The sequence below is a fragment of the Salvelinus alpinus genome, chromosome 7, assembly GCF_045679555.1.
Source record: "Salvelinus alpinus chromosome 7, SLU_Salpinus.1, whole genome shotgun sequence".
Lineage (NCBI taxonomy): Eukaryota > Metazoa > Chordata > Actinopteri > Salmoniformes > Salmonidae > Salvelinus > Salvelinus alpinus.
Window position 1 is genome coordinate 69,306,413 of NC_092092.1, and position 24,365 is coordinate 69,330,777.

The 24,365-nt window shown below is 42.8% G+C and overlaps 1 protein-coding gene across 2 annotated transcripts; it reads left to right on the forward strand.

The window, feature by feature from the left end:
* fam149a (family with sequence similarity 149 member A) lies at positions 1–24,302 on the forward strand. Of its 2 annotated transcripts, XM_071411429.1 has the most exons (15): positions 1–275; positions 6,402–6,491; positions 6,805–6,937; positions 7,053–7,195; positions 7,409–7,540; positions 14,846–15,007; positions 15,186–15,379; positions 15,617–15,771; positions 15,975–16,078; positions 16,316–16,555; positions 16,949–17,072; positions 17,439–17,561; positions 18,868–18,946; positions 19,938–20,093; positions 21,930–24,302. In XM_071411429.1, the coding sequence occupies exons 1-15, from the start codon at positions 145–147 to the stop codon at positions 22,004–22,006; spliced, it is 2,043 nt and encodes a 680-aa protein (XP_071267530.1). In that variant the 5' UTR covers positions 1–144; the 3' UTR covers positions 22,007–24,302. The 2 variants fall into 2 exon arrangements, with proteins under 2 accessions (XP_071267530.1, XP_071267531.1); XM_071411430.1 differs by lacking the exons at positions 18,868–18,946; positions 19,938–20,093; positions 21,930–24,302 and adding an exon at positions 18,390–18,702.
* The last annotated feature ends 63 nt before the right edge of the window (positions 24,303–24,365 follow it).

A 24,365-nucleotide genomic window follows, 5' to 3' on the forward strand; every position in this document is an offset into this window, starting at 1 on the left:
TCGCATTCCCATTCATAGTTTACGTCTCCGACACCGAGCCGACCTGGGATCAGTTGAAAGTAGGGACTAGGACGAGTTTATGCTTTTTTCATGACGGTCCAGGCACAGACAACTCAGATAAAGGATCTGCAGGCTCCATAGCCCATGGAGTGTTTGTTAGAAATAATGTATCTTAACTCCGAGAAATGGTTCCTGCTTGACAGAGATCAGTATCAATGGAAGACGCCGAGCACAAGCAGACAGCAACCGATGCAACAGAAGGTTGCCAGTTCAAAGTAAGATTCCCTCAATGCATAATTTTATGCATTTTTTTCCTGATTTATCACAACCTAAAGTTGGAAATGCTTTTGCTTTGTGGAATTATTTAAAATGTTGTGATACGCAACTTCCACTGTGTAAGTATTTGTTGTTTAATGTAAAGTTGATGGAACTTCTTATCTCGTTCGCCAGACACTTTCCGTTCTAAGTCAAGCACTGCCGCCTACGGAGGTTAATGAAAAAAACGTATACTGTGCTGATGTCTTCTGACACCTTTATTAATTTCCTCATCAACTGGTCTGCTCCATCTATTCAGATGTGAGTTGTTTTACACACATCGGAATAGAAGCAGAAGCACTCTTTAAATGCTACAGATTTGTTTTATTCCTTTGGACAAATAACAAATAAATAAGGGAGAGTTGACCATGGTTCATTAGTAAGCCACTGACCAAGTCTAAAACTACAGCTCTCAATATTTAATTTATTTTCTCCCTCAATGGCATCTTGATATGACTAATTAATACAGGGCCAATGTCAGAGAATCAAGGTGTAGTCTTTCCTTTGCCACAGCTATATCTAATTGCTCCATCTACCCTGATAGCATGATTAAGGCATAGTTACGGCTTAAATACCCCCTGAGTAGCTCTCTGTCTCAGATAATGAGATGAGGCACTGCTATTGTATTCACTTAATTTGATTTGAAAAGAACGTTAATGCGGGGCTATATTTTTAAGCAATAAGGCCAGAGGGTGTGTGGTATAAAGCCAATATACCTTGCTAAGGGATAGTATTATTATTTATGCACGACGCAACGCGAAGTGCCTGGATACAGCCCTTAGCCGTTGTATATTGGCCATATATCACAAACGCCAGAGGTGCCATATTTCTACGTATTATAAACTGGTTACCAACCTAATTAGAGCAGTAAAACTAAATGTTTTGTCATACCTGTGGTATACGGTTTGATATTCCACTGCTGTCAGCCAATCAGCCTTCAGGGCTCGAACCATCCAGTTTATAATTGTTGTTAAATAATCTCTGTTGTAGCCATTGCATGAATATGGATTTAAATGAAATCACGGCAGTAGTATGTCTGCTATATTTTTATTTTCCCTTAACCATCCAGTTTATAATTGTTGTTAAATAATCTCTGTTGTAGCCATTGCATGAATATGGATTTAAATGAAATCACGGCAGTAGTATGTCTGCTATATTTTGTAACGTAATGCATAGGGGTTAGGCAAAGTGACGCTCCAGCAGTTTGATAAATTGTATTTTAGTGACCTCTTGTGAAAAGAATAGAGAATGAGGGTTCTGAACTTTTAAAGGGAAAAATAAATAAATAATCATATTCATAATTTCCAGCAACACCCCAGTCAAAAAGAGAGGAAGATAAGTGTTTCCAATGACATCAACAACCAATTAGTAGACAATTAGAAGGAAATTATTAGGCAATGCCTACTCATAATTGGTTAAAATCACATGATGCACATTAACAGAAAGTAGCCTATGGGTGAGAGGCTAGGAGCCATTTATGTGTTGTATAGTTTTTGTGATGTCACGTTTTTGCCACTGTGAAGGGAAGGATATCTAGTCAGTTGCACAACTGAATGCATTCAACCGAAATGTGTCTTCCGCTGCCTTCATCGACGTCGACTGGAAAGCAGTATGTTGTTACAGGGGGTTAGTTGCCTTGCTTAACGGCAGAACGGCAGATTTTTCCACCTTGCCGGCTCAGGGATTCAAATCAGCAACCTTTCGGTTAATGGCTCAACGCTTCTAACCGCCAAGCTACCTGGACAGTAATGCATAAGGTGATGGGTCAGGTCATAGGTTACGTTATCTTTAAAGGTAGACTCAGAGAAATGACACGAGATAGTAGTAGTAGTGGATACATTTCCTCAAAAACCAGGAGCGCAAGGCTAAACTTCTCTGCTGTTTTGGTCCTGTAGCTACCACGTTGTAACAGTGTGCCGCCAGTGGAGGCTGCTGAGGGGAGGACGGCTCATTATAATGGCTGGAATGCAGTGTAATGGAATGGTATCAAACATATGAAGACCATGTTTTTGATGCCATTCCATTTACTCCATTCCAGACATTTATTATGAGCCATCCTCCCCTCAGCAGCCTCCACTGGTATATGCACATATCCCAGCTATTCTTTCTGACTGTGTGAGATGAAAGCCTTGGCATCGTGCTCATCTCAATGGCTGCTTTTGAGCGGATCATTTTTGTCAAGTCGATGACCATCGTCGGTCACCGCTTTTCAAGGAGTGTTGCATTCTGGGGATAACAATTGTCAGACTGAGGACTACGTAGCACATGGGGATGTGTAAAACGTACTCCGCAGCCTGAAGTGTCCCCGCCAGAGAATTGCTAGCTTTTAGCCCGACGCAGACTGGTAACACACTTCAGAAGGCCGGTACTAGTGCTAGCAAGGCAGAGGTCCTGGGGTCGAGCCTCGGTGTGAGCCGAATCATGAGGAAGTGGTACTCACTAAGCAAGCAGCGTGACATCCTTTACACCTACATGTACTTTACAAATATCATGCAATCAAAGGTCATGACGTTTTGACTGCAAGTATCTGCAGTTCCTTCTCACCAGCTGCACCATGCAGCCGTCGCCTGCACTGTGGGAGGCTCTATTGTCACGTATTAGGGAGTCTTTGTATAACCATGCGAACGTGACCAAAGACATGACTGAAACAAGAACAGATTTGCAGGGATTTATGTGGATGTATACAAAGAAATGTAATATTTGAGGCGCTCTCTCACTAATTGATTGTACAATGTACACACATACTATTATACTTTCAGTTTGTGAGTGTGTGATATGTGGGTTAGATACATGTTTATTTCGACGCCATCTTGCTGAGTCTACCTTTTAAATTATAAAGTCAGTGTCAATGTGACCTGCCAGATTAAGAAGTTTGAAAACCCAATCAGAAAAAAAATACTTGAAAACCCCATTTGATTTTTGCCCCCTAAAAAAACAGAAAATACTTCATTTTGGTTTTTATTTTATTTGAATGGTTTTAGAGTCAAAGATAATAGTTTTAGTTTTTAAACCGGTTTGTTAATCATTTTATTTCAGTTTACTAAATAGTTTTTTCATGATTGACTTTTTGTTTTCATTTACTATAATAACCTTGGTGGTCACTCAATTTACAGAAAAGCAGATATGGAGCAGCAGAGATCTCACAGGGATGGTTGCTCAAGCCCTATGAAATCACTGTACTATTGTTGCCTCACACAAAGGCCTGGGAGAAAACGACTCCATTTCAATTAGCTGGGCCTTTCGGTACGCGTGCTGTTGCTGAAAGTTTGATGAGCATGTGTTGGCTGGGTGGTGTTCGGCTGGTTTGGCATTTGCTCTGTGAGGGAAATGTGAGCTGTCTGGCTGGGACGTCCACCCTCCTCTTTGACCTCCAACAACCGTTAAGCCGCCTGCATCACTCTCTCGCTAATTAGTTTTCCTTTGCCATCCATACCACACGGGATGGTTTTTGTTCTTGTTTACTAGGGGGTGGTAGTGTGGTGTTTACAGGAAGTATACAGGATCCGCCTCACATTCAAGTTAAGTTTGATTCCTTTTGCGGAAATGAAGCATTTCCCCCACATGCATCTTTTACTCTGTGCATTTATTATTTTAATGAACGAGCTATAGAAAAATGATGAGGACAGCAGTTTCATTGTGCTGCTAGACTCTCTGCCCAGGGGGAGAGAATGACAAAGATAGCAAAGTGTGGTTTTTCCACATGACCGCTCTACTGAACCACAGGTGGGACCGACCGGTCTTCCACTCACTGGGGCTCAACTGTTGCTGTAGGAGCCAAGGAAATGGAGAGAAAGATGTATGGATAGCATTTGTTGCTATGGGATGGAAAGGATTCAGGGAGAAAAGAATGAGAGAGAGATGAGTGGAAACAGAACAGGAAAAGGAAGTGCACACACACAGCAGTGATACGGTGTACTAGTAAGTGTGTGTGTCTGTGTGTGTGCACGCGCATGCAACTAATGAATCACTGAGCTGCCTGTCCCCAGCAGACCAATAGACATGGAAGGGGGAGAGAGAGGAAGAAGGGGGAGAATAGATGGGAGGAGGGGGGATAGACAGGAGGGGAGGGAGGAGAGGGATAGAAGGGAGGAGAGGGGAGGGATAGACGGGGGGAGGGATAGACATGAGGGGGAGGGGAGGGATAGACTGGAGGAGAGGGATAGATGGGAGGGAGGGGATAGACGGGGGGAGGGATAGCCAGGAGGGGGAGGGGAGGGATAGACTGGAGGAGAGGGATAGATGGGAGGGAGGGGATAGACGGGGGAAGGATAGACGGGAGTAGGGGGAGGGATAGACGGGAGGAGGGCGATAGGGAGGAGAGGGATAGATGGGAGGGGATAGACGGGAGGGAGGGGAAAGACGGGGGAAGGATAGACGGGAGTAGGGGAGGGATAGACGGGAGGAGGGGGATAGACAGGAGAGGGAGGAGAGGGATAGACAGGAGAGGGAGGGGAGGGATAGAGAAAGAGAGGAGTGACGTCAGTGGGGAGTTTCAACCATGGTCAGACCATAAGAAGGTATCAGAGCCATCCGGTGATCTGAAGAGGGGGTGTCGGAGGCGGGGGGGGGGAAGGATGAGAAGACCGTCACCTTGTGCGTGGCCAGCACCCTGGGGTTTGCTCTGACCTTTACTGTACCAGCCAGAGAGGAGGCAGGAGAGGAGGCGGGGGAGGAGGAACCCTTGGCTGGAGATGCGTGAGTGTGGGCTGAGGTGTGCAGGGCAGAGTGCTGGTGTGGACAGCCAGGTCAGACAGCTGAGGAGGAGGCATTGGACAACCCCTGGCTCTTTGACTCCAGGCACCTCTAGGGAGGGAGAGTAGATGCCTGCGGCAGCCATTACCCAGGGTGTTCCCCTCAACCTGGGGGCCCTGCCTGGCTCCAGCCTCCCACTGCTGGTCCACCCGCTCCACACGGACTACTGTAGGCTAGGGGAACACAGCAGGGGCAGGGCACTCATTGTCATAGGGTAAGTCAAGTCGTGTTTTTTTGTAAGGAAGCTATAGTTAATTGATTATAAAAAATGCATATTTGAGACATTTATCTCGTCTCATCTGTATCACCTGATGGCGTCTAGTTTCAATGACATTTGGTTCAGTGCTTGACTTGGGCAGGAGCTCACCGGAGTTGAGAACTGGCACCTGACATTTTCCACAGCTTGAGCTCCTGCTCCTCTTTATAGAATATTAGCTCAAAGTATTGTGTAGCTCCTGCACCTAAATATAAATAGTACCAGCACCCAAAATGAGTACCGGCACCTATTTCAGTCCAAGTCGAACACTGATTTGGTTTCAGTTTCCATCTTGTAATGACTTTTCAGCGGTTTAACAGTTCCATTGCTCTATGACATAGTTAATTGTAATATTTGTAGCATGCTGTGTATGTTGCAATAGTGTCAGGACACGTTGTTCATTATCCCAGCCAAAAACTCAGCAGGGACTAGAAATGGCATTATCAGACAGTGTACATTTACCTCATACACCAGTTTGTGCTGTTCTCTCCTTAGATTACATTGTGTACAAGAGACATTTAAATGGAAATCCAGGGACATATTATGCAAAAAATTTCAACGATATGACAAGTGGATATGAATTTAAAATATATATTTAAATGTTTTTATTATAATTCTGTATCCATTTCTATTTCAAACAAACAACAAAAGATGAAGTAGTAGACTAACTCATTCAGGCATATAATTGTCGGCATATTTATTACCGTGCCTTGTTCAGGTTGAATTATTAATGTCATAACTAGCAGGAGGATTAGGGGTCAGTCAGTGGAAGAAAGCTGGCTGGGGTGCTGCTGTACGGCCTGGGTGAGGGTTTGTTACCATCAGCGTGCTAATGTTGCTGGTGTCCTTTTGAACGGGACATCTGTTTGGCACTGTCACTCATCAGGTAAGCATGGAGGTGACGTATCAGGTGTGATTTGACTGTTTTGTGGTGTATGTGGTATGTATAACGTATGCAAGATAATCACATAGGTATGGAACTTCCTCATCTGCCTTCCATCTACCTACCTACCTACTATACTTCCCCACGAAGCAAAAACTTTTAAAGATTGCTAGCTTTTCTTTGCATTTGTTCCAGGAAAAAGCTGGTCAGCGAAAGGAGCATTTTCTCAAACCCTTCTCTCTTCACCCGAGGCAGTCAAGGAGGAGCCATTGCAAGTCAGCTAAGGTACTGTGCTTCAAATCAATCATGTGTTACATTGTAATTTTCCAATGATAGAAATGGGTAGTACCGGTAAATGTTTTAACAGTAGTTTTAACAGATAGCCATGAGTAACATTTTATATAACGACTTGTTTCATAATGGAAAACCAGGCTGCTTCTCTAATGGCACCCTATTCCCTCTATAGTGCACTGCCTTTGACCACTACTTTTGGCCAGAGCCCTTGGTCAAAAGTAGTGCACTATATAGGGAATAGAGCGCCATTTGGGATGCAACCAGTGTGGGTAAGGTCTTCTCTGATGCTAATGTATTCCTCCAGTGAGTTGTCTTCGTACCAGTCTTCCTGTGGAGGAGTGACCCCTGAGAGAATCCTCACCTGCTGGTCTGAGACTCAGAGCTGTGCTACAGGCCTCTCTACGGAACAGAGCTCCCTCTACTCATGGAGATACGATGTATGAGCACACACACACACGCACACACACACACACACACACACACACACACACACACAGAGCCCTTTGCAGTAAAGAAGGTCTTGTGAGTGTGTGCCTCCTGTGGTGTGTTCAGGAGTTTGACAGAGTGAACACCCAGCGTGTGCGTCAGCTATTCAGTGATGTGGACGAGCTGCTGTATGAAGGGAGGGTGAACAGCAGCTCCCTGGGACTGCAGGAGGAGTGTCAGGAGTGGAACGGACACTCCCCACACCTCAGGTACACCAACAGCATGGCCATGTCCCAAATGTCTACCTATACTGCACTTCTTTACCCTATGGGCCCTTGTCAAGTGTAGTGCACTACATAGGGAATAGGGTGCCAGTTGGGATGCAAACAAAGTCCTTCATGTGAAAGTGTTTAATTGAATTGGCTCTCCCTCTGTGTCTCTTTCCAATACTTTATTATATTGTTTCTGTCTTTCCTTCATAGAATTCTGGGTTATCAGCTGGAGTCGCCCAATCAGGAAGGGTTTCAGTACGTACACAGGAGAGTGGTGGCCAGTGGAGGGAGAGGGAATGCAGTGCTGCCCCCGTGTGTGGACAAGAGGGAGAACTCTGGAGAGTAAGGCCTGGCTCCTTGTGTATACTACACAAAAACAACAACATGACGCTAACATCTCACGGTACTTCAGTTGGTTTCCCATGGCAACAGAGCAGACATGAGAATTTTGGAGGAGCGGTATTATGGTTGTGTGTTCAGGTTTGTGTTGTGGAGGTGAGCTCTGTGGCAGGGGGCCAGCTAAGGGACAGGTGGCATAATGAGCAATCTGCCATGGTTCTGGGAATAACATCCAGGCAGTCTGTCTCCAGGCAACACAGTTGTTTGTTTACTAATCAATTCCCAACGAGGATTTACCTTAGCAAACACACCTACTTAAACACACCTATTACAGCCTTGTTTGTTCAGGATTCAGTGAGGGAGCCAGACGAGTGGGAGAATGACTGTCTGGCTGCATAAATACACATACTGTAGTATGGTATGAATACAATGCAAGTGGTAGCACAGTATGCTTTCAAAGGTGATCCAAAACAATGATCTAGAAATTATCTAGTAAGGAGAAATGCCAAAAGACCTAATCCAAGTACACGTCAAGATGAACTCTGAAAGATTTAAACAACCTTGATGTTTTCTGACCATAGCTAACTAAAACCCCTTGGAGTCATTAAAACTCGTTTTTCAACTAGTCCACAAATTTCTTGTTAACAAACTATAGTTTTGGCAAGTCGGTTAGGACATCTACTTTGTGCATTACACAAGTCATTTTTCCAACAATTTTTTTACAGACAGATGATTTCACTTATAATTCACTGTATCACAATTCCAGCGGGTCAGAAGTTTACATACGCTAAGTTGACTGCCTTTAAACAGCTTGGAAAATTCCAGAATATTATGTCATGGCTTTAGAAGCTTCTGATAGGCTAATTGACATCATTTGAGTACATTTGAGGTGTACCTGTGGATGTATTTCAAGGCCTACCTTCAATCTCAGTGCCTCTTTGCTTGACATCATTGGAAAATCAAAAGAAATCAGCCAAGACCTCAGAAAACAATTGTAGACCTCAACAAGTCTGTTTCATCCTTGGGAGCAATTTCCAAACGCCTGAAGGTACCACGTTCATCTGTACAAAAAATAGTACGCAAGTATAAACACCATGGGATCACGCAGCCGTCATACCGCTCAGGAAGGAGACGCGTTCTGTCTCCTAGAGATGAACGTATTTTGGTGCGAAAAGTGCAAATCAATACCAGAACAACAGCAAAGGACCTTGTGAAGATGCTGGAGGAAACAGATACAAAGTATCTATATCCACAGTAAAACGAGTCCTATAACCTTAATAAAGGCCGCTCAGCAAGGAAGAAGCCACTGCTCCAAAACCGCCATTAAAAAAAGCCAGACTACGGTTTGCAACTGCACATGGGGACAAAGATCGTACTTTCTGGAGAAATGTCCTCTGGTCTGCTGCAGGAGGGACTGGTGCACTTCACAAAATAGATGGCATCATGAGGAAAGAAAATTATGTGGATGTATTGAAGCAACATCTCAAGACATCAGTCAGGAAGAACTTCTTAGGGATAGGGTCTAGTTTCCTGAATTTCTGCCTGACTGACGTGCCCAAAGTAAACTGCTTGTTACTAAGGCCCAGAAGCCAGGATATGTATATAGCATTGGATTGGTAGCATTGGATAGAAAACACTTTGAAGTTTCTAAAACTGTTAAAATAATATCTGAGACTATAACAGAATTGATATGGCAAATGAAAATCTGAAGAAAAAACATATTTTTTGAGGTCCCAGGCTCTTACAATGGAAAGCTATGGCCCCTATGTAATTCCGTCTCCCAGATTGCAATTCCTATGGCTTCCACTAGATGTCAACAGTCTTTATTCAAGGTTTCAAGCATGTTTTTTGAAAAACAAGCAAGAATTTGGAGATTTGGTGAAGAGAGCACCGGAACAATATCAGTCTTTCGGCGAGCGAGGGAGAGGGCGCGCACTTACTAATTTTGCGTTCCTATTGAACATACTACTTTCCGTATGAAATATTATAGTTTATTTACATTTTAGAGTACTTTATTAAATAGAAACGTCGTTTGACTTGTTTGGATGAATCTTAGCGGTAGCTTTTTGGACTCTGTAACGGCAGTCTAAGTCGTCCTCCTCATCGGACGAGGAGAGGCGAGAAGGATCGGAGGACCAATGTGCAGCGTGGTAAGTTTCCATGATTTAATGAACATGAAAACAATACACTATACAAAATAACAAAACAAACTAACCGTCACAGTCCCGTGTGGCACAAACACTGACACAGGAAACAACCACCCACAAAATCCCAACACAAAACAAGCCACCTATATATGATTCTCAATCAGGGACAACGATTGACAGCTGCCTCTGATTGAGAACCATATTAGGCTGAACACAGAAACAGACAAACTAGACACACAACATAGAATGCCCACCCAGCTCACGTCCTGACCAACACTAAAACAAGCAAAACACATAAGCACTATGGTCAGGACGTGACAGACTCCTGCATGTTGAACGAGTGGATTACTGAAATCGATGGCGCCAACTAAACTGACTTTCTGGGATATAAAGAAGGATTTTATCTAACAAAACGACCATTCATGTTGTAGCTGGGACCCTTGGGATTGCAAACAGAGGAAGATCTTCAAAAGTAAGTGATGTATTTAATCGCTATTTGTAATTTTATGAAGCCTGTGCTGGTTGAAAAATATGTTGATGTGGGACGCCGTCCTCAGACAATTGCATGGTATGCTTTTGCTGTAAAGTCTATTGTAAATCGGACAACGCGATTAGATTAACAATAATGTAAGCTTTTAAATTATATAAGATACTTGTATGTTCATGAATGTTTTATATTACAATTATTTATTTAAATTGCGTGCCCCCCAATTTCACCGGATGTTGTCGGCTGTTGTCCCGCTAGCGGGACGACCTATCCCTATTAAAGCTTGGTCGCAAATGGGTCTTCGAAATGAACAATGACCCCAAGCATACTTCCAAAGTTGTGGCAAAATGGCTTAAGGAAACAAAGTCAAGGTATTGGAGTGGCCATCACAAAACCCTGACCTCAATCCAATAGAAAATTTGTGGGCAGAACTGAAAAGGCGTGTGCGAGCAAGGAGGCCTACAAACCTGACTCAGTTACACCATCTCTGTAAGGAGGAATGGGCCAAACTTCACCTAACTTATTGTGGGAAACTTGTGGAAGGCTACCTGAAATGTTTGACCCAAATTAAACAATTTAAAGGCAATGCGTCCAAATACTAATTGAGTGAATGTAAATTTCTGACCCACTGGGAATGTGATGAAAGAAATACAATCTGAAATAAATCATTCTCTCTACTATTATTCTGACATTTCACATTCTTAAAATAGTGGTGATCCTAACTGACCTAAGACAGGGAATTTTTACTAGGATTAAATGTCAGGAATTGTGAAAAACTGAGTTTAAATGTATTTGGCTAAGGTGTATGTAAACTTCCGACTTCAACTGTGTATATATAAAGAATATACAAAGGACATTTGGGCTAGGAGGTACAGTATGAAAAGCAGAGTTTCACTGGAAATGTGTCAATATAATTGCAAACCAACATGAAGTTAAGGGCACCAAAAGTAGAGAAGACATGATGAGGAATACATTTCCACATAAAAGGGGGTCTTAGGAATTAATTTATCCAATTGATTTTAAAAGTATTATTTAAGGTAGTAAAGTCCAGATAATTCATTACAACAGTACGGTTTCTCCACAGAAAGTTGAAAAGCATCTGGTCTATGTCTTTGCTTATTTTACCACCAAGATAAAAAGATACCTTCAGCCTTGGTTATTAGGACTCTTCCTTTTAAAGATACATCCCTCTGTAGCCATTGATTTAGCTTCTTCTGGGTTTTTTAATAAGAAGCTTAACATTTAGTAAGCCTCTAGACTTCTAATCTTAATGGTTATGCCTAAATATGTAAGTGCTTCTTTCACTGGCATACCATAATATGAGGGTGTCACACTATTTGACAGTCATGAGTTCACATTTATTAATGTTAAGATATAGACCAGACGCTTTGGAAAAGGATTCTATCACATTGATCGATCTGGGAATCTGACTATCGTCTTTCAGAAAAAGTGTAGTATCGTCAGCCAGCTGGCTTATAATAATTTATTTACAAGCTATGGAAATACCTTGTACAGGATTATTATTTAAAGAATTTGTAAACAGTTGGATGATTAATAAACTGATACGATGAGATAGGATAATCTTGCCTAATTCCTCTCTTTAACTCAAATCTAGGTGAAGTGCCATGTTTCAATTTGATAGAACTGTTACTATTTGTATAGAGAGTCTTAATAGCCTTACAGAAAAAATCCCCAAAGCCACATTTCTCAAGGGAGTGGAAGAGGAACTGATGCTCCAATGTATCAAATGCTTTATAAAAATCAAAAAATAATATGAAGCTATCCTCGGTTATTAGGTCTGAGTAGTCAAGCATGTCCAATACTAGTCTGATATTGTCATAAATATGTATTTTCCTCATGAAGCCAGACTGTGTTTCATCAATGATTGCATCCAGGACTTCTTTAATTATTTTTGCAAGTAGTAAGGCTAATATCTTATAATCATTATTAAGAAGACAATTTGGATTCCAGTTATCGATGAGCAGCTTTGGTATCAGTGTTATTAATTAACCCCTGACATTGTTTTTAATACTCTCTAAAAATACTTAAAGTAGGAAGGAAGCTACTTGTTCAGAAATTCATAATTCAATCAACACCTGGGGATTTATTGTTCTTTAGATGTTTGATAGACTCGATAATCTCTTCAACTTTGATGGGTTCATCACACTGTTTAGATTCTATATCATTGATAGAGTGAACATTATTCAGTGCGTCAACGAAATCTGTGGATTCCTGACAGTACATAGAGCTATACAATTTCCTGTAAAAATTGCTACAGTAGTTAGCAAGTCATGTTTGGTCATCTGTAATAACACCACCAATGTTTAAATTATGGATAGTGTTATTTGTAGAGTGAAATAGGATGAATTCTGTTCTCCCTCATCAAGCCATTTTTTCCTAGATCTAATAAAGGCTCCTTCTGTTTTTAATCTCTATATATTATCCAGTTTATTTAATCTATATATATTATCCAGTTTATTTAATCATATATATATATGTGTGTGTGTATTTATTATCTAGATTATTTTGTAACTCAATCAGTTCCATGTTCTACTCCCCTGAGAGGCTGGCTGGGGACCTCTGAGAAAGGGAAGTTATCTTAATGATCACTTTTTCCTCCTCAGCTCTTCTGGTTTTAGCAAGATTACTACCAGATTTTCTAAGGTATTTGGCCAATTCAAATTTAAAGAGCTCCCAGTTCTTGCAATAAGATCTTTCTTCACAAGCTCTTTCCCAAAAGTGTGAGAGCAGATGTTTAACCTCAAACTGAACTATATCATTATTTAACAAGGAGCTATTTAGCTTCCAGTAGGACGCTCAACCTAGGTTAGTATCAGGGGTAAATATTTTGACATCAATGTAAATGGCCCTATGTTCTGTGAAGAGGTATTGTACTTCACATTGTTTCGTAACCCTCTGAAGGCTCCGCTTGGGTCATTACAATGAAAAATACCTTTGGTATATAAACAGTGACATATTTTTTTTACTGGCAACATAGCATGAATTCTGTCTGAAATAGGTATACAGTGGCCTGTGAAAGTATTCACCCCCTTGGCATTTTTCCTATTTTGTTGGCTTGCAACTTGGATTTTTGGGGGGTTTGTATCATTTGATTTACACAACATGCCTACCACTTTGAAGATGCAAAATATTTTGTTCTTGTGAAACAAACAAGAAAACAGAACTTGAGCGTGCATAACTATTCAACCCCCAAAGTCAATACTTTGTAGAGCCACCTTTTGCAGCAATTACAGCTGCAAGTCTCTTGGGGTATGTCTCTATAAGCTTGGCACATCTAGCCATTGGGATTTTTTCCCATTCTTCAAGGCAAAACTGCTCCAGCTCCTTCAAGTTGGATGGGTTCCGCTGGTGTACAGCAATCTTTAAGTCATACCACAGATTCTCAATTGGATTGAGGTCTGGGCTTTGACTAGGCCATTCCAAGACATTTGAATGTTTCCCCTTAAACCACTCGAGTGTTGCTTTAGCATTATGCTTAGGGTCATTGTCCTGCTGGAAGGTGAACCTCTGTCCCAGTCTCAAATCTCTGGAAGACTGAAACAGGTTTCCCTCAAGAATTTCTCTGTATTTAGCGCCATCCTTCAATTCTGACCAGTTTCCTAGTCCCTGCCGATGAAAAACATCCCCACAGCATGATGCTGCCACCACCATGCTTCACTGTGGGGATGGTGTTCTTGGGGTGATGAGAGGTGTTGGGTTTGCGCCAGACATAGTGTTTTCCTTGATGGCCAAAAAGCTACATTTGAGTCTCATCTGACCAGAGTACCTTCTTCCATATGTTTGGGGAGTCTCCCACATGCCTTTTGGCGAACACCAAATGTGTTTGCTTATTATTCTTTTTTAAGCAATTGCTTTTTTTCTGGACAGTCTTCCGTAAAGCCCAGCTCTGTGGAGTGTACAGCTTAAAGTGGTCATATGGACAGATACTCCAATCTCCGCTGTGGAGCTTTGCAGGTCCTTCAGGGTTATCTTTCATCTCTTTGTTGCCACTGATTAATGCCCTCCTTGCCTGTTCCGTGAGTTTTGGTGGGCGGCCCTCTCTTGGCAGGTTTGTTGTGGTGCCATATTCTTTCCATTTTTAAATAATGGATTTAATTGTCCTCTGTGGGATGTTCAAAGTTTCTGATATTTTTTTATAACCCAACCCTGATCTGTACTTCTCCACAACTTTGTCCCTGACCTGTTTGGAGAGCTCCTTGGTCTTCATGGTGCCACTTGCTTGGTGGTACCACTTGCTTAGTGGTGTTGCAGACTTTGGGGCCTTTCAGAACAGGTGTGTGTGTATATATATATATATACTAAGATCATGTGACAGATCATGTGACACTTGCACACATGTGGACTTTCTTTAACTAATTATGTGACTTCTGAAGGTAATTGGTTGCACCAGATCTATTTAGGGGCTTCATAGCAAAGGGGGTGGATACATATGCATGCACCACCTTTCCATTTTGAATTGTTTAGAATTTTTTGAAACAAGTTATTTTTTTCACTTCACCAGTTTGGACTATTTTGTGTCTGTCCATTACATGAAATCCAAATAAAAATCAATTTAAATTACAGGTTATAATGCAACAAAATAGGAAAAACGCAAAGGGGATGAATACTTTTGCAAGGCACTGTACTCATAATAATCTGCTTTCCTGACTACAGGTTATGTGTTGAAGGTCACAGTCTCTCCCCAACTCCCTGCACATTGCAGGGGGCAACCCCTCTCTCCCACTCTCTCTGTGATCACTCCTCCCTTCTACAAGAAGAGGTCTATGAGGCAGAGGGAAGGATGGAGGAATTTCTTGCCTATGATGCCAAAGATACGTAAGGCATTTGAACTTTACTTTCTAAGCATGGCATTTAATATTTTAAGAGTATGTGCAAGCATGTAACAGCCTGTGGGAGAGAGAGTGTGTGCGTATCTGTGTGTGTGTTCAAGCCTGTGGGTGGAACGAGGGCCGTATTGCTCCAGTGTGTCTTGACGTCAGGGTTCTCTCCCCAGGGAGGATGAGTGGGTGGGTCAGAGAGGAGTCTGGGGATCTGTGGGGGCAGCAGGGAGGTCCGGGGTACCCCCTGTGTCTCCCCACACCTGTATCAGGGAGGCCGTGGCTGACGAGGCCTTTGATGACATGTGGAGGGAGGTGGTGAATTCTCTGGGGGAGCTCCTCCACAAACACTGGCAGAGACAAATCACGGGTCTGTCTATCTACAAACCACTGTATTACAGAGCTGTCATAGAACTACATGAATACCAATGATGATATGCCTATTATACACAGCAACCATGGTACTGCACACCAACTCTGTTATAACTGATGCTTTTTGTTATGCTGTGTTATGAATTGGGCTAGGAGTTTGACCTGATCACTTGACCTGGCCAGGATAAACTCTGGGTCCTAGTTATGAATCAAAGTATTTTGTTTTTTACCGGAGGTGGAGCAGGTCAAAGAGGAGTGTTGGAGGCTCTTGGTGGAGTCTTGGGTGATCCCTCTCCTCACATCAACAGTAAATGTCAGCGTGTCCCTCTCTCCAGGGGCTCCAACACACGTAGCATGCTGCTGTGGTCCAACTGTTGCCCCAGTACACAGGTGAGAAGTCTGCCAGCCACCAAAACACAGTGTCAGCTGCTGCCATTGACTCTCTAGAGGAGCTCTTGCACTTCTGGCAACAACACCATTCAATTGAATTAACATTTATCTCAAATACACTTATTACAATGGCCTCAACAGAGAAGCCAAGGCCCCCTTAAAACAAGCCTTGAGCTATATTTATTTACTTTCTTTTTTTCTAGGCCTCTCAGGTATCAAGTACCTTCAAGATGAATTTAAACGGTGTTATGACAATCCAAGCTAAGCCTCTTCAACAAAGACAACACGGATTTGCAGAGAAGTCTCAGTAAGTCTCTCTGAATCCCCAGCTATAAGCTCGGCTCTGATCCTGAACAAACAAAACCATTCCTGTTTCTCTTTGGGGCTGGACAGGGTGCCATTTGGGATGCAGCCGTTCTGTTAGGCTTTGAGATGAGTACAAATAAGAACTCCAACATCTAAAATAGGTTAGAAAAGAAATTGACACACTGGTATGACTTTAAGTAATGTCATTAGTATCACTACTTTTTTGACTTCTCTGTAGTTGTGATCTGGAGGACAGACCCAGCAGAGCTCCAGCCCCCACTGTGTCTCCATCCAGGAGAGCATGTAGTACGCCCTCCCACAGAGCCCCAGGCCCAGCCCAGCGAGGCCTGCCCCTGCCCAGGCTCCATATCTGCTCCAGACCCAGCTCCACCTCCAGAAGTCCCAGCTCCAGGGCCAGGAGCTGCCTCAGCCCCAGACACACTGTCCCCAGACACCAGGTCATCAGAGGAACCAGACTGTGAGATATCTACTGTATATATTAATAAGTAAGCTAGGCTGATGTTTAATTGCAACACAATAATAATTGGTATATGCAACTACATTAAATGTTTAGGACTTGGTTATGGTAATATAATTTTTTTTACGTCAAATAATGAAATTGCAGTTTTGTTCTAGAGAAGTGTTAGCCATGATGACTATTACATTTTACATCATTTACGCAGACACTCTTATCCAGAGCAGCTAGGGTTAAGTGACTTGCTCAAAGCCATACTGAGAGATTTTTCACCCAGTTGACTCTGGGATTTGAACCAGCAACCTTTCGGTTACTGGCCCCATTGCTCCTAAGTGCTAGGCTACCTGCCGTCCAACTATCATAACAAGGCTGTAATTGTCCTGGTTTGTACTATAGGACCACAGTGACAGAAGGACAGCCGTCCCCAATCCTCAGTTCAATACAGAACCAGAGGCTCCTCCCCCTCCATGCTGACCAATCAGAGCTGGAGCCCTCCGTGTGTACTGCTGCACCCATGCAGGTACCAGGTGACCTACTGTTTCGTCAATGTACTCAAATGTCAATACAGGAAGTTAGTATATCAATGTGTCAATTCTAACGCAGGTTATAGTAAATTACATTTGCCTGAATACCATAATAAATGGGTAATGATGACATGTCTTTTAAATTACTTGTCATTCTGACCGAACGTAAATTACCATATTGATTCCGCTTCTTGCATTTGCATGGACATGGAAAGCAAATATGTGTTGGCTTGGCTGACCTTGCAAACATGCGTATCTCCAATGCAAAGAGCAAAGAGTGTGTGCTGGTGTAGGGCAAGTGAACTTTGGTCTCTCTCTCTCTCTCAATTCAATGGCTTTATATCTCTCGCTCTCTCTCACAGCTCAGGGGGAGGATTCTGCAAGGAGGACATGCCACTGTACCCATCTCTATCCTTCCTCCCCTTAGAGAGCCCACTCTGCTGTTGGAGTCCCTGTCTCGTCCCAACACCACACACACACTCCGGGTACGAGACACACACACACACAGTGGTGGCGTGGTGGGGTTGTCTGTGGGAGTGGTAGTAGAAGAGATTGTATTACTGTCTGTTGCATAGCAGATGCCCTTATCATTATATCAAGGGTACAGAGCTGTCTGCCTTGCAGCGTGGTTTATTGCTCTGCCTTGGTCAACTCGTTATTGGAAAAGAGAATGTGTTCTTAAAGCCCCTAGAGTCGATGTCTGCGCCCCTGTGGAAATCTAATTAGCATAATAAAAAAATCCCCATTAAAATCTGTCAATTTAAGTTAGAGATCTGTTTTTGCATTGGATGCGTCTCAATCCACCACATCCGCCGATATCTCACTTCTGCATCTGAGGTGAAAGGTGGCAGAGCTAGAGCGGTGTTTGTCAGACCATGATGTAGCATATGACCCCTCTATGGAAAGATGAGACTCTCAGAAACACGATGGTGTTCTCCGTTTTGCTCTGAGGTACAGCCAATCTGCCAAGTTATGTCTGTAGTGTCTGAACAGTTTGGGCTACACACAAATACGAGACTGTCACGAACACATACATGTCGGTTGTTTTACTCTAGGATGCCCACAGGCCTCACAAGACTTGTCTGAAGGTCCCCCGGTACCAGTTTAAAAAATGAATGGAAGTATATATGGAGACAGTTTAGTGGCAAGAATAAGGGGTTAAATACATGTAAAATATATATTTTTTATATCTCTCAGTAGGACAGATTTTTTGGGGGGACTATCTTTTGTTCCATGTAGTGAACATTTTATTCAACGTGTTTATGTGGGCTAATAGCAGTAAGTGTCACGTATACTCCCTCTCCGACCTCTAGGTCATCAGGCTGCTGATTATCCCGCACACCTGTCACCATCGTCTCGCGCACCTGAGCCTCATAACACTCACCTGGACTCCATCACCTCCTTGATTATCTTCCCTATATCTGTCACTCCCCTTGACTCTGTTTTCATGTCGGTGCGCTGTTTGTGTATCGTGTTCATTGTTTCTTTTATTTATTAAAACACTCACTCCTTGAACTTGCTTCCCGACTCTCAGCGCACTCGTTACAGTAAGGCTTAGTCTGTAGAGGGTTCATTTACCTGGTTAAATAAAGGCTAAGTAAATAAAAGCTGTCTACCTTTTTGTACAATGAGATGGTAATTATGGTAACATAATAGATTATTATCCTTGTTTTAACTTGGATTACTGTAGTGTAGGATACATATTACCACTATTTATCTAGGTGTGTTTGCTCAAATAAAGTATCCTTTTTCTTTTAACATATGACTTGAAAGCAGCTCTTTGTTTTCTAGTCAGACACACCCATGAAGCAATTGTTCACTCCCATGGATTTCACCTGCCACATGAAGACTGGGAAAGGACCTCACCCAGGTGACCGCTATAGTACTGTGTACTCATGCGTCTAGCCAACAAATGACAGGACAGGTGTCCAGTGCAGGGGGATCTATAAGTATTATGTACATTGTAAATATTGTTTTAGATTTTTAATGTTTTGACTAAGCAGGACAGTTTTTTCTTCCAGTGCGTGTTCGTAGGCTCGTGCTGAGGAAAGTGGAGGTTAAAGGCAGAGGGAGAATGTGTCATCATCCCCATTGGCCCTGGTTCAAAGTAGTGCATTAGACAGAGGCTGCGTTTCAAACTCATAAAAGACACCCTTGTCCACTTGCTTTATGCCCTTGGGGGAATCCCCACGGCCATATTTGTTGTCGGTCCAAATGATTAGCCAAGAAAGGGAAGTTTGCAACGTAAGCCCTTCAGCCCTAATTTTTAATGGAGTTTGCGAGTATACAATTATGTTGGGGCCTGAAACACCCCATAATTCAATTTGCGATGATTGTACATCCGCTAAGAAAGCAAGTTAGAAATTGTGCTACTAATGCACAAAACGTCTCGTAAAAGTAATTATGTTTTTGTTTGTTTAGCTTTTGGAAATTGTAGAAAACATTTTCCTTCATAAGTTCCAGCTAGTGAGTTAGCTAATTAATTTGCTATCTATCATACAGTAGCCGTATATTAATAATTCTATAGTTAATATAAGTAGACATGCAATCATAATTGACTGTATTGCATATAAAGCACCCACAAGCTACCGGTGGCTGAAAACCCAATCATCGCGGGATAAACGAATTTCCAGCCAAGGGCGGTCCATTTCAAAATAATTTCTTCCTCCCTTGCCCTGCAAGTGTACTCGTCAGACGTCATGATACATCATCAGAAGTGTCCACTTAATTTGAGCTCTGAGGGGCGAGGGTGTGTCTTTTTAAGTGTTTGGAATGCAGCCAGAGAATAGGGTGCCATTTGGGACGATACCTGTGTTAGCGTTAGACGGGCATGTCGTAATGCGTCACCTCTGGTCTCCTAGGTGACTATGCTCTGATTGGAGTGACAGGCTTTGGCGTGGGTATCACCTGCTCCGCCTCCAACGGCTTCTCCGAGAGCACCATGGCAACGAGGAGACGCCAGCGCCCGCCATCCTCCTCTGTGGAAGGAGAGAGTGGGACCGAACCACTGCTCTTAGGTAAATACTGTAAAGGGCAAATGACTACATGGAGTTATTAGGAGGAAAGTGGAGAGGGTACTGCATAGGCCTGGGAATTGCTAGGGACCTCACAATACCATAGTATCACCATGCTGCGGGACCTCACGATACCATATCACCACCATACTGAGAGACCTCACGATACCATATTATCACCACACTGAGGGACATCACGATACCATATTATCACCACACTGAAGGACCTCACAATACCATATCACCACCATACTGAAGGACATCACAATACCATATCACCACCATACTGAGGGACCTCATGATACCATATTACCACCATGCTGAGGCACCGCTATCATATTATCACCATACTTAGGTGCCGACACGATATTACATTTACATTTAAGTCATTTAGCTGACGCTCTTATCCAGAGCGACTTACAAATTGGAAAGTTCATACATATTCATCCTGGTCCCCCCGTGGGGAATGAACCCACAACCCTGCCGTTGCAAGCGCCATGCTCTACCAACTGAGCCACACGGGACCACATGTATTGTATATTGATATGTATTGCGATTCGATACTGCGTTTTTTTCCCCGATTTGATGTTCCAGACATATCGCTCACCAGAGGGACAAGAGATTGCCATGAGAAAATTAGTTTTGATCAGTCAGGAAAATATAAAAGTGGCGATGGAAAACAAGCTATAGGATGAAAAACACCAGAGTTTTGGCACAGGAACAGCCAACTAGCGCTAGCTAATGCTACCTAACAAAGAAAAGAAGTTCATGTAACCATATAATAAATTATATTGTGATATGTAACTATTGATTTTTTCCCTCCATCACTAGTAACTCACATAAACTCGTACATCGCCTTGGTCCGTACAATTGCCCTTATTTTAGCACCCCCAAAACGTAATACTTCCAGATCAACTGTAATGTCAATACCATTGTAAAGCACAATTTCTCCCCTTTCCAACAAAATCAATTACATGACCTAAACACTGCCCGCTTCTGCATAATTCAAGCAGGCAATGAGCCCCGTCGGGTCTTTTTAAAAATGGCGGGTGGGGAAGCGAAACTAATGCGTGATAGATGTTGTGTGGGAAAATTGCTTTTTTCACTCGATCTGTCCAACTTATCACCTTATTGCCTCTAAAATGTAAATAAAACACCATAAAGAGTTTATATAATGTGTCATTACATACCTATTTGAAGGTTTGTGTCGAATTTGAATCGGGTTTTTAGGGCGGTGCTAAAGTGATCTTAGAAGTAAACAGCGGCTTTGAGAATGATGATCGCATGCAATGATGACGAAAAAAATGACTAGGTATCCCCCCTTTACCCCCGTCACTGTCCATTTCTTGTTTTAAAACGATGAGAGAAGTGCTACACCTGGTGGAGAGAGATTGTAAGACAGAAATAGTTGCTTTATGCGTGCTGTACGTTACGACATGACACGTCAAGATGTAACGGAGGGTCAGTTTTTTCAACTTTTCTCCAATACTATCGAGCATTACCATGTCGTTAAACGCTTGAATAGAAACCTAGTTCACACCCCCGATTTTGAAGTCAACACAGTCGCTACAGTCCCATTAGTTTTCTTTGTAGCCTCGTTTGAATGTCGCGGTTACGCACATTTGTACGGAATGGGGTGAGTTTACGCTTCTGTTTAGTGCAATGTGCAAGAGAACGGGGCTGCTCGTAGATTGATGTGCACAGGAAGATTGCTAGTAGGTAGATAAGTAGAGGGAGATGAGAAAAGTGAATTGAATGGATAAGAAAATGAAGCAGTACACTACAGTACACTATGTGTCATTTCTACTGTACTTTAACTGAAGTATAAAACTTATCCAGGTGTTCCTCATCAACGTAAAGTGTTTGGTCGGTTTCCTGGTCATGTGAAGAAGAGACTCCAGGTGGTGTTGTCATAGCAGCACAGTCCAGACAGGAAGACCAGAATTCATCAGGAACACCAACACTTGGAATTAATGGGTGTGACTAGATGAAGTACAGCTACGGTGAGATTTACCATTGAACTAACACGAGTTTGGACTTACGTTTTGAAGCCAGATGATGAGTCGGAGTTGGAGATCACTTTTCATTGCTATGGCGATAGCTAGCTAGCCTCCCTGACAGTGGCTATCTAGAGGTAGGACCGCAATGTGCAGATAACGGGTGGACAATAAGGACAAGGTTTTAATTTGAAAAGACCACAGCATTTAGCAGGACAAATCTGCTTGGTTATATTGTATATCTGCCGTTTTAATTAGATACATTGTAGTTTATGTGCCAAGAGCCATTACAGCATAGGATAAATGTGATTAAATACATTGTCCACAACTGTTTGTTTACCTAGATGTCGATTTTGCAAGCTAGCTAGCATTGTGAAGCAGTGTCTATGCATACAAGCAACCGTACGCTGATATTTCATCCAAAATAAACGATCGGCAGTGAAATATTGATTGTTACTTTGCATAGCAGTGCTTGAGGTGTCACTACAGACCCAGGTTAAATCCCATGCTGTGTTGCTGCCGGCTGCGACTGGGAGACCCATGAGGCGGCGCACAATTGGCCTAGCGTCGTCCGGGTTAGGGGTTTGGCCGGCCGGGATGTCCTTGTCCCATCACGCTCTAGCGACTCCTTGTGGCAGGCCGGGCACCTGCAAGCTGACTTCGGTCGCCAGCTAGACTGTGTTTCCTCCGACACATTGGTGCGGCTGGCTTCCGGGTTAAGCGAGCAGTGGGTCAAGAAGCAGTGCGGCTTGGCAGGGTCGTGTTTCGGAGGACGTATGGCTCTCGACCTTTGCCTCTCCCGGGTCTCTAGCCGCACTAAAATAAAAAGGCGATGTCATGTCATGTAGGCGATGTCATGGCGACGTTGGCTAGCTAAGCTCGTGCAGAAACACATCAGGTTTAACGGTCGTCACGTGCCGAACTGCGCATGTGCATGCCATCAAATCAAAGGGACTCCTTCAATAAAAAAGTATTTTTGACTAAAATGAAAACGTGTCACTTTCACGTGGTTGGAGTAATAACATGTTCAACTACTTAAGACATTGTCTCAAATATAAATTGTGCCTTTAGATTTTGAGAAAACTACAGAAGAATTTTTCACTTCTCTCATGGACCCCAAACCCTGGCCTGGTCTTCTATAAACCCCAAACCCTGGCCTGGTCTGCTTGGTCTTCTATAAACCCCAAACCCTGGCCTGGTCTGCTTGGTCTTCTATAAACCCCAAACCCTGGCCTGGTCTGCTTGGTCTTCTATAAACCCCAAACCCTGGCCTGGTCTGCTTGGTCTTCTATAAACCCCAAACCCTGGCCTGGTCTGCTTGGTCTTCTATAAACCCTAAACCCTGGCCTGGTCTGCTTGGTCTTCTATAAACCCCAAACCCTGGCCTGGTCTGCTTGGTCTTCTATAAACCCCAAACCTGGCCTGGTCTGCTTGGTCTTCTATAAACCCCAAACCCTGGCCTGGTCTGCTTGGTCTTCTATAAACCCCAAACCCTGGCCTGGTCTGCTTGGTCTTCTATAAACCCCAAACCCTGGCCTGGTCTGCTTGGTCTTCTATAAACCCCAAACCCTGGCCTGGTCTGCTTGGTCTTCTATAAACCCCAAACCCTGGCCTGGTCTGCTTGGTCTTCTATAAACCCCAAACCCTGGCCTGGTCTGCTTGGTCTTCTATAAACCCCAAACCCTGGCCTGGTCTGCTTGGTCTAGTTCGCAAGCATTCCCGGAAGTCTCGCGATGTTGCACATGTGGTGATATCCAACTCAGACTCATCATCTGGCTTCAAAACGTAAATCCTAACTCTTGCGGTAGTTCAATGGTAAATCTCATCCGTAGCTGTATTCTATGTAGTTATAACCGGAATTTATGGAAACAACAGGAAGAAAGGTCCAATTGGATTTTCATTTGGCTAAATTATTCTCAATGCAATATTTTTTATTATTACATTGATTGATGAAACCATAACATTTATCCAGATTATTAGCTGCTTCTTAACACAACAGGTCATTACTAAATCTAAATTCAATGTGGCTAAATACATTTGCTAAATGAGCCACGTTAGGAGGAAAAACATGAACTAGGTCCTACTTGTATGTTTTCTACAGAAATGTCAGTGTCTTGAATACCCTAGGTTTTTCAAGGAATGATCATTCATTCAAATATTATTTTGAAATTGTAACAATATAATTTTGTTATGCAATAAATGGCTATTTCTGTTACATGCACATTTGTATTTCTGGAGTGGAATGAGCTTATCTAATCAGTGTGCAAATGATACTGTA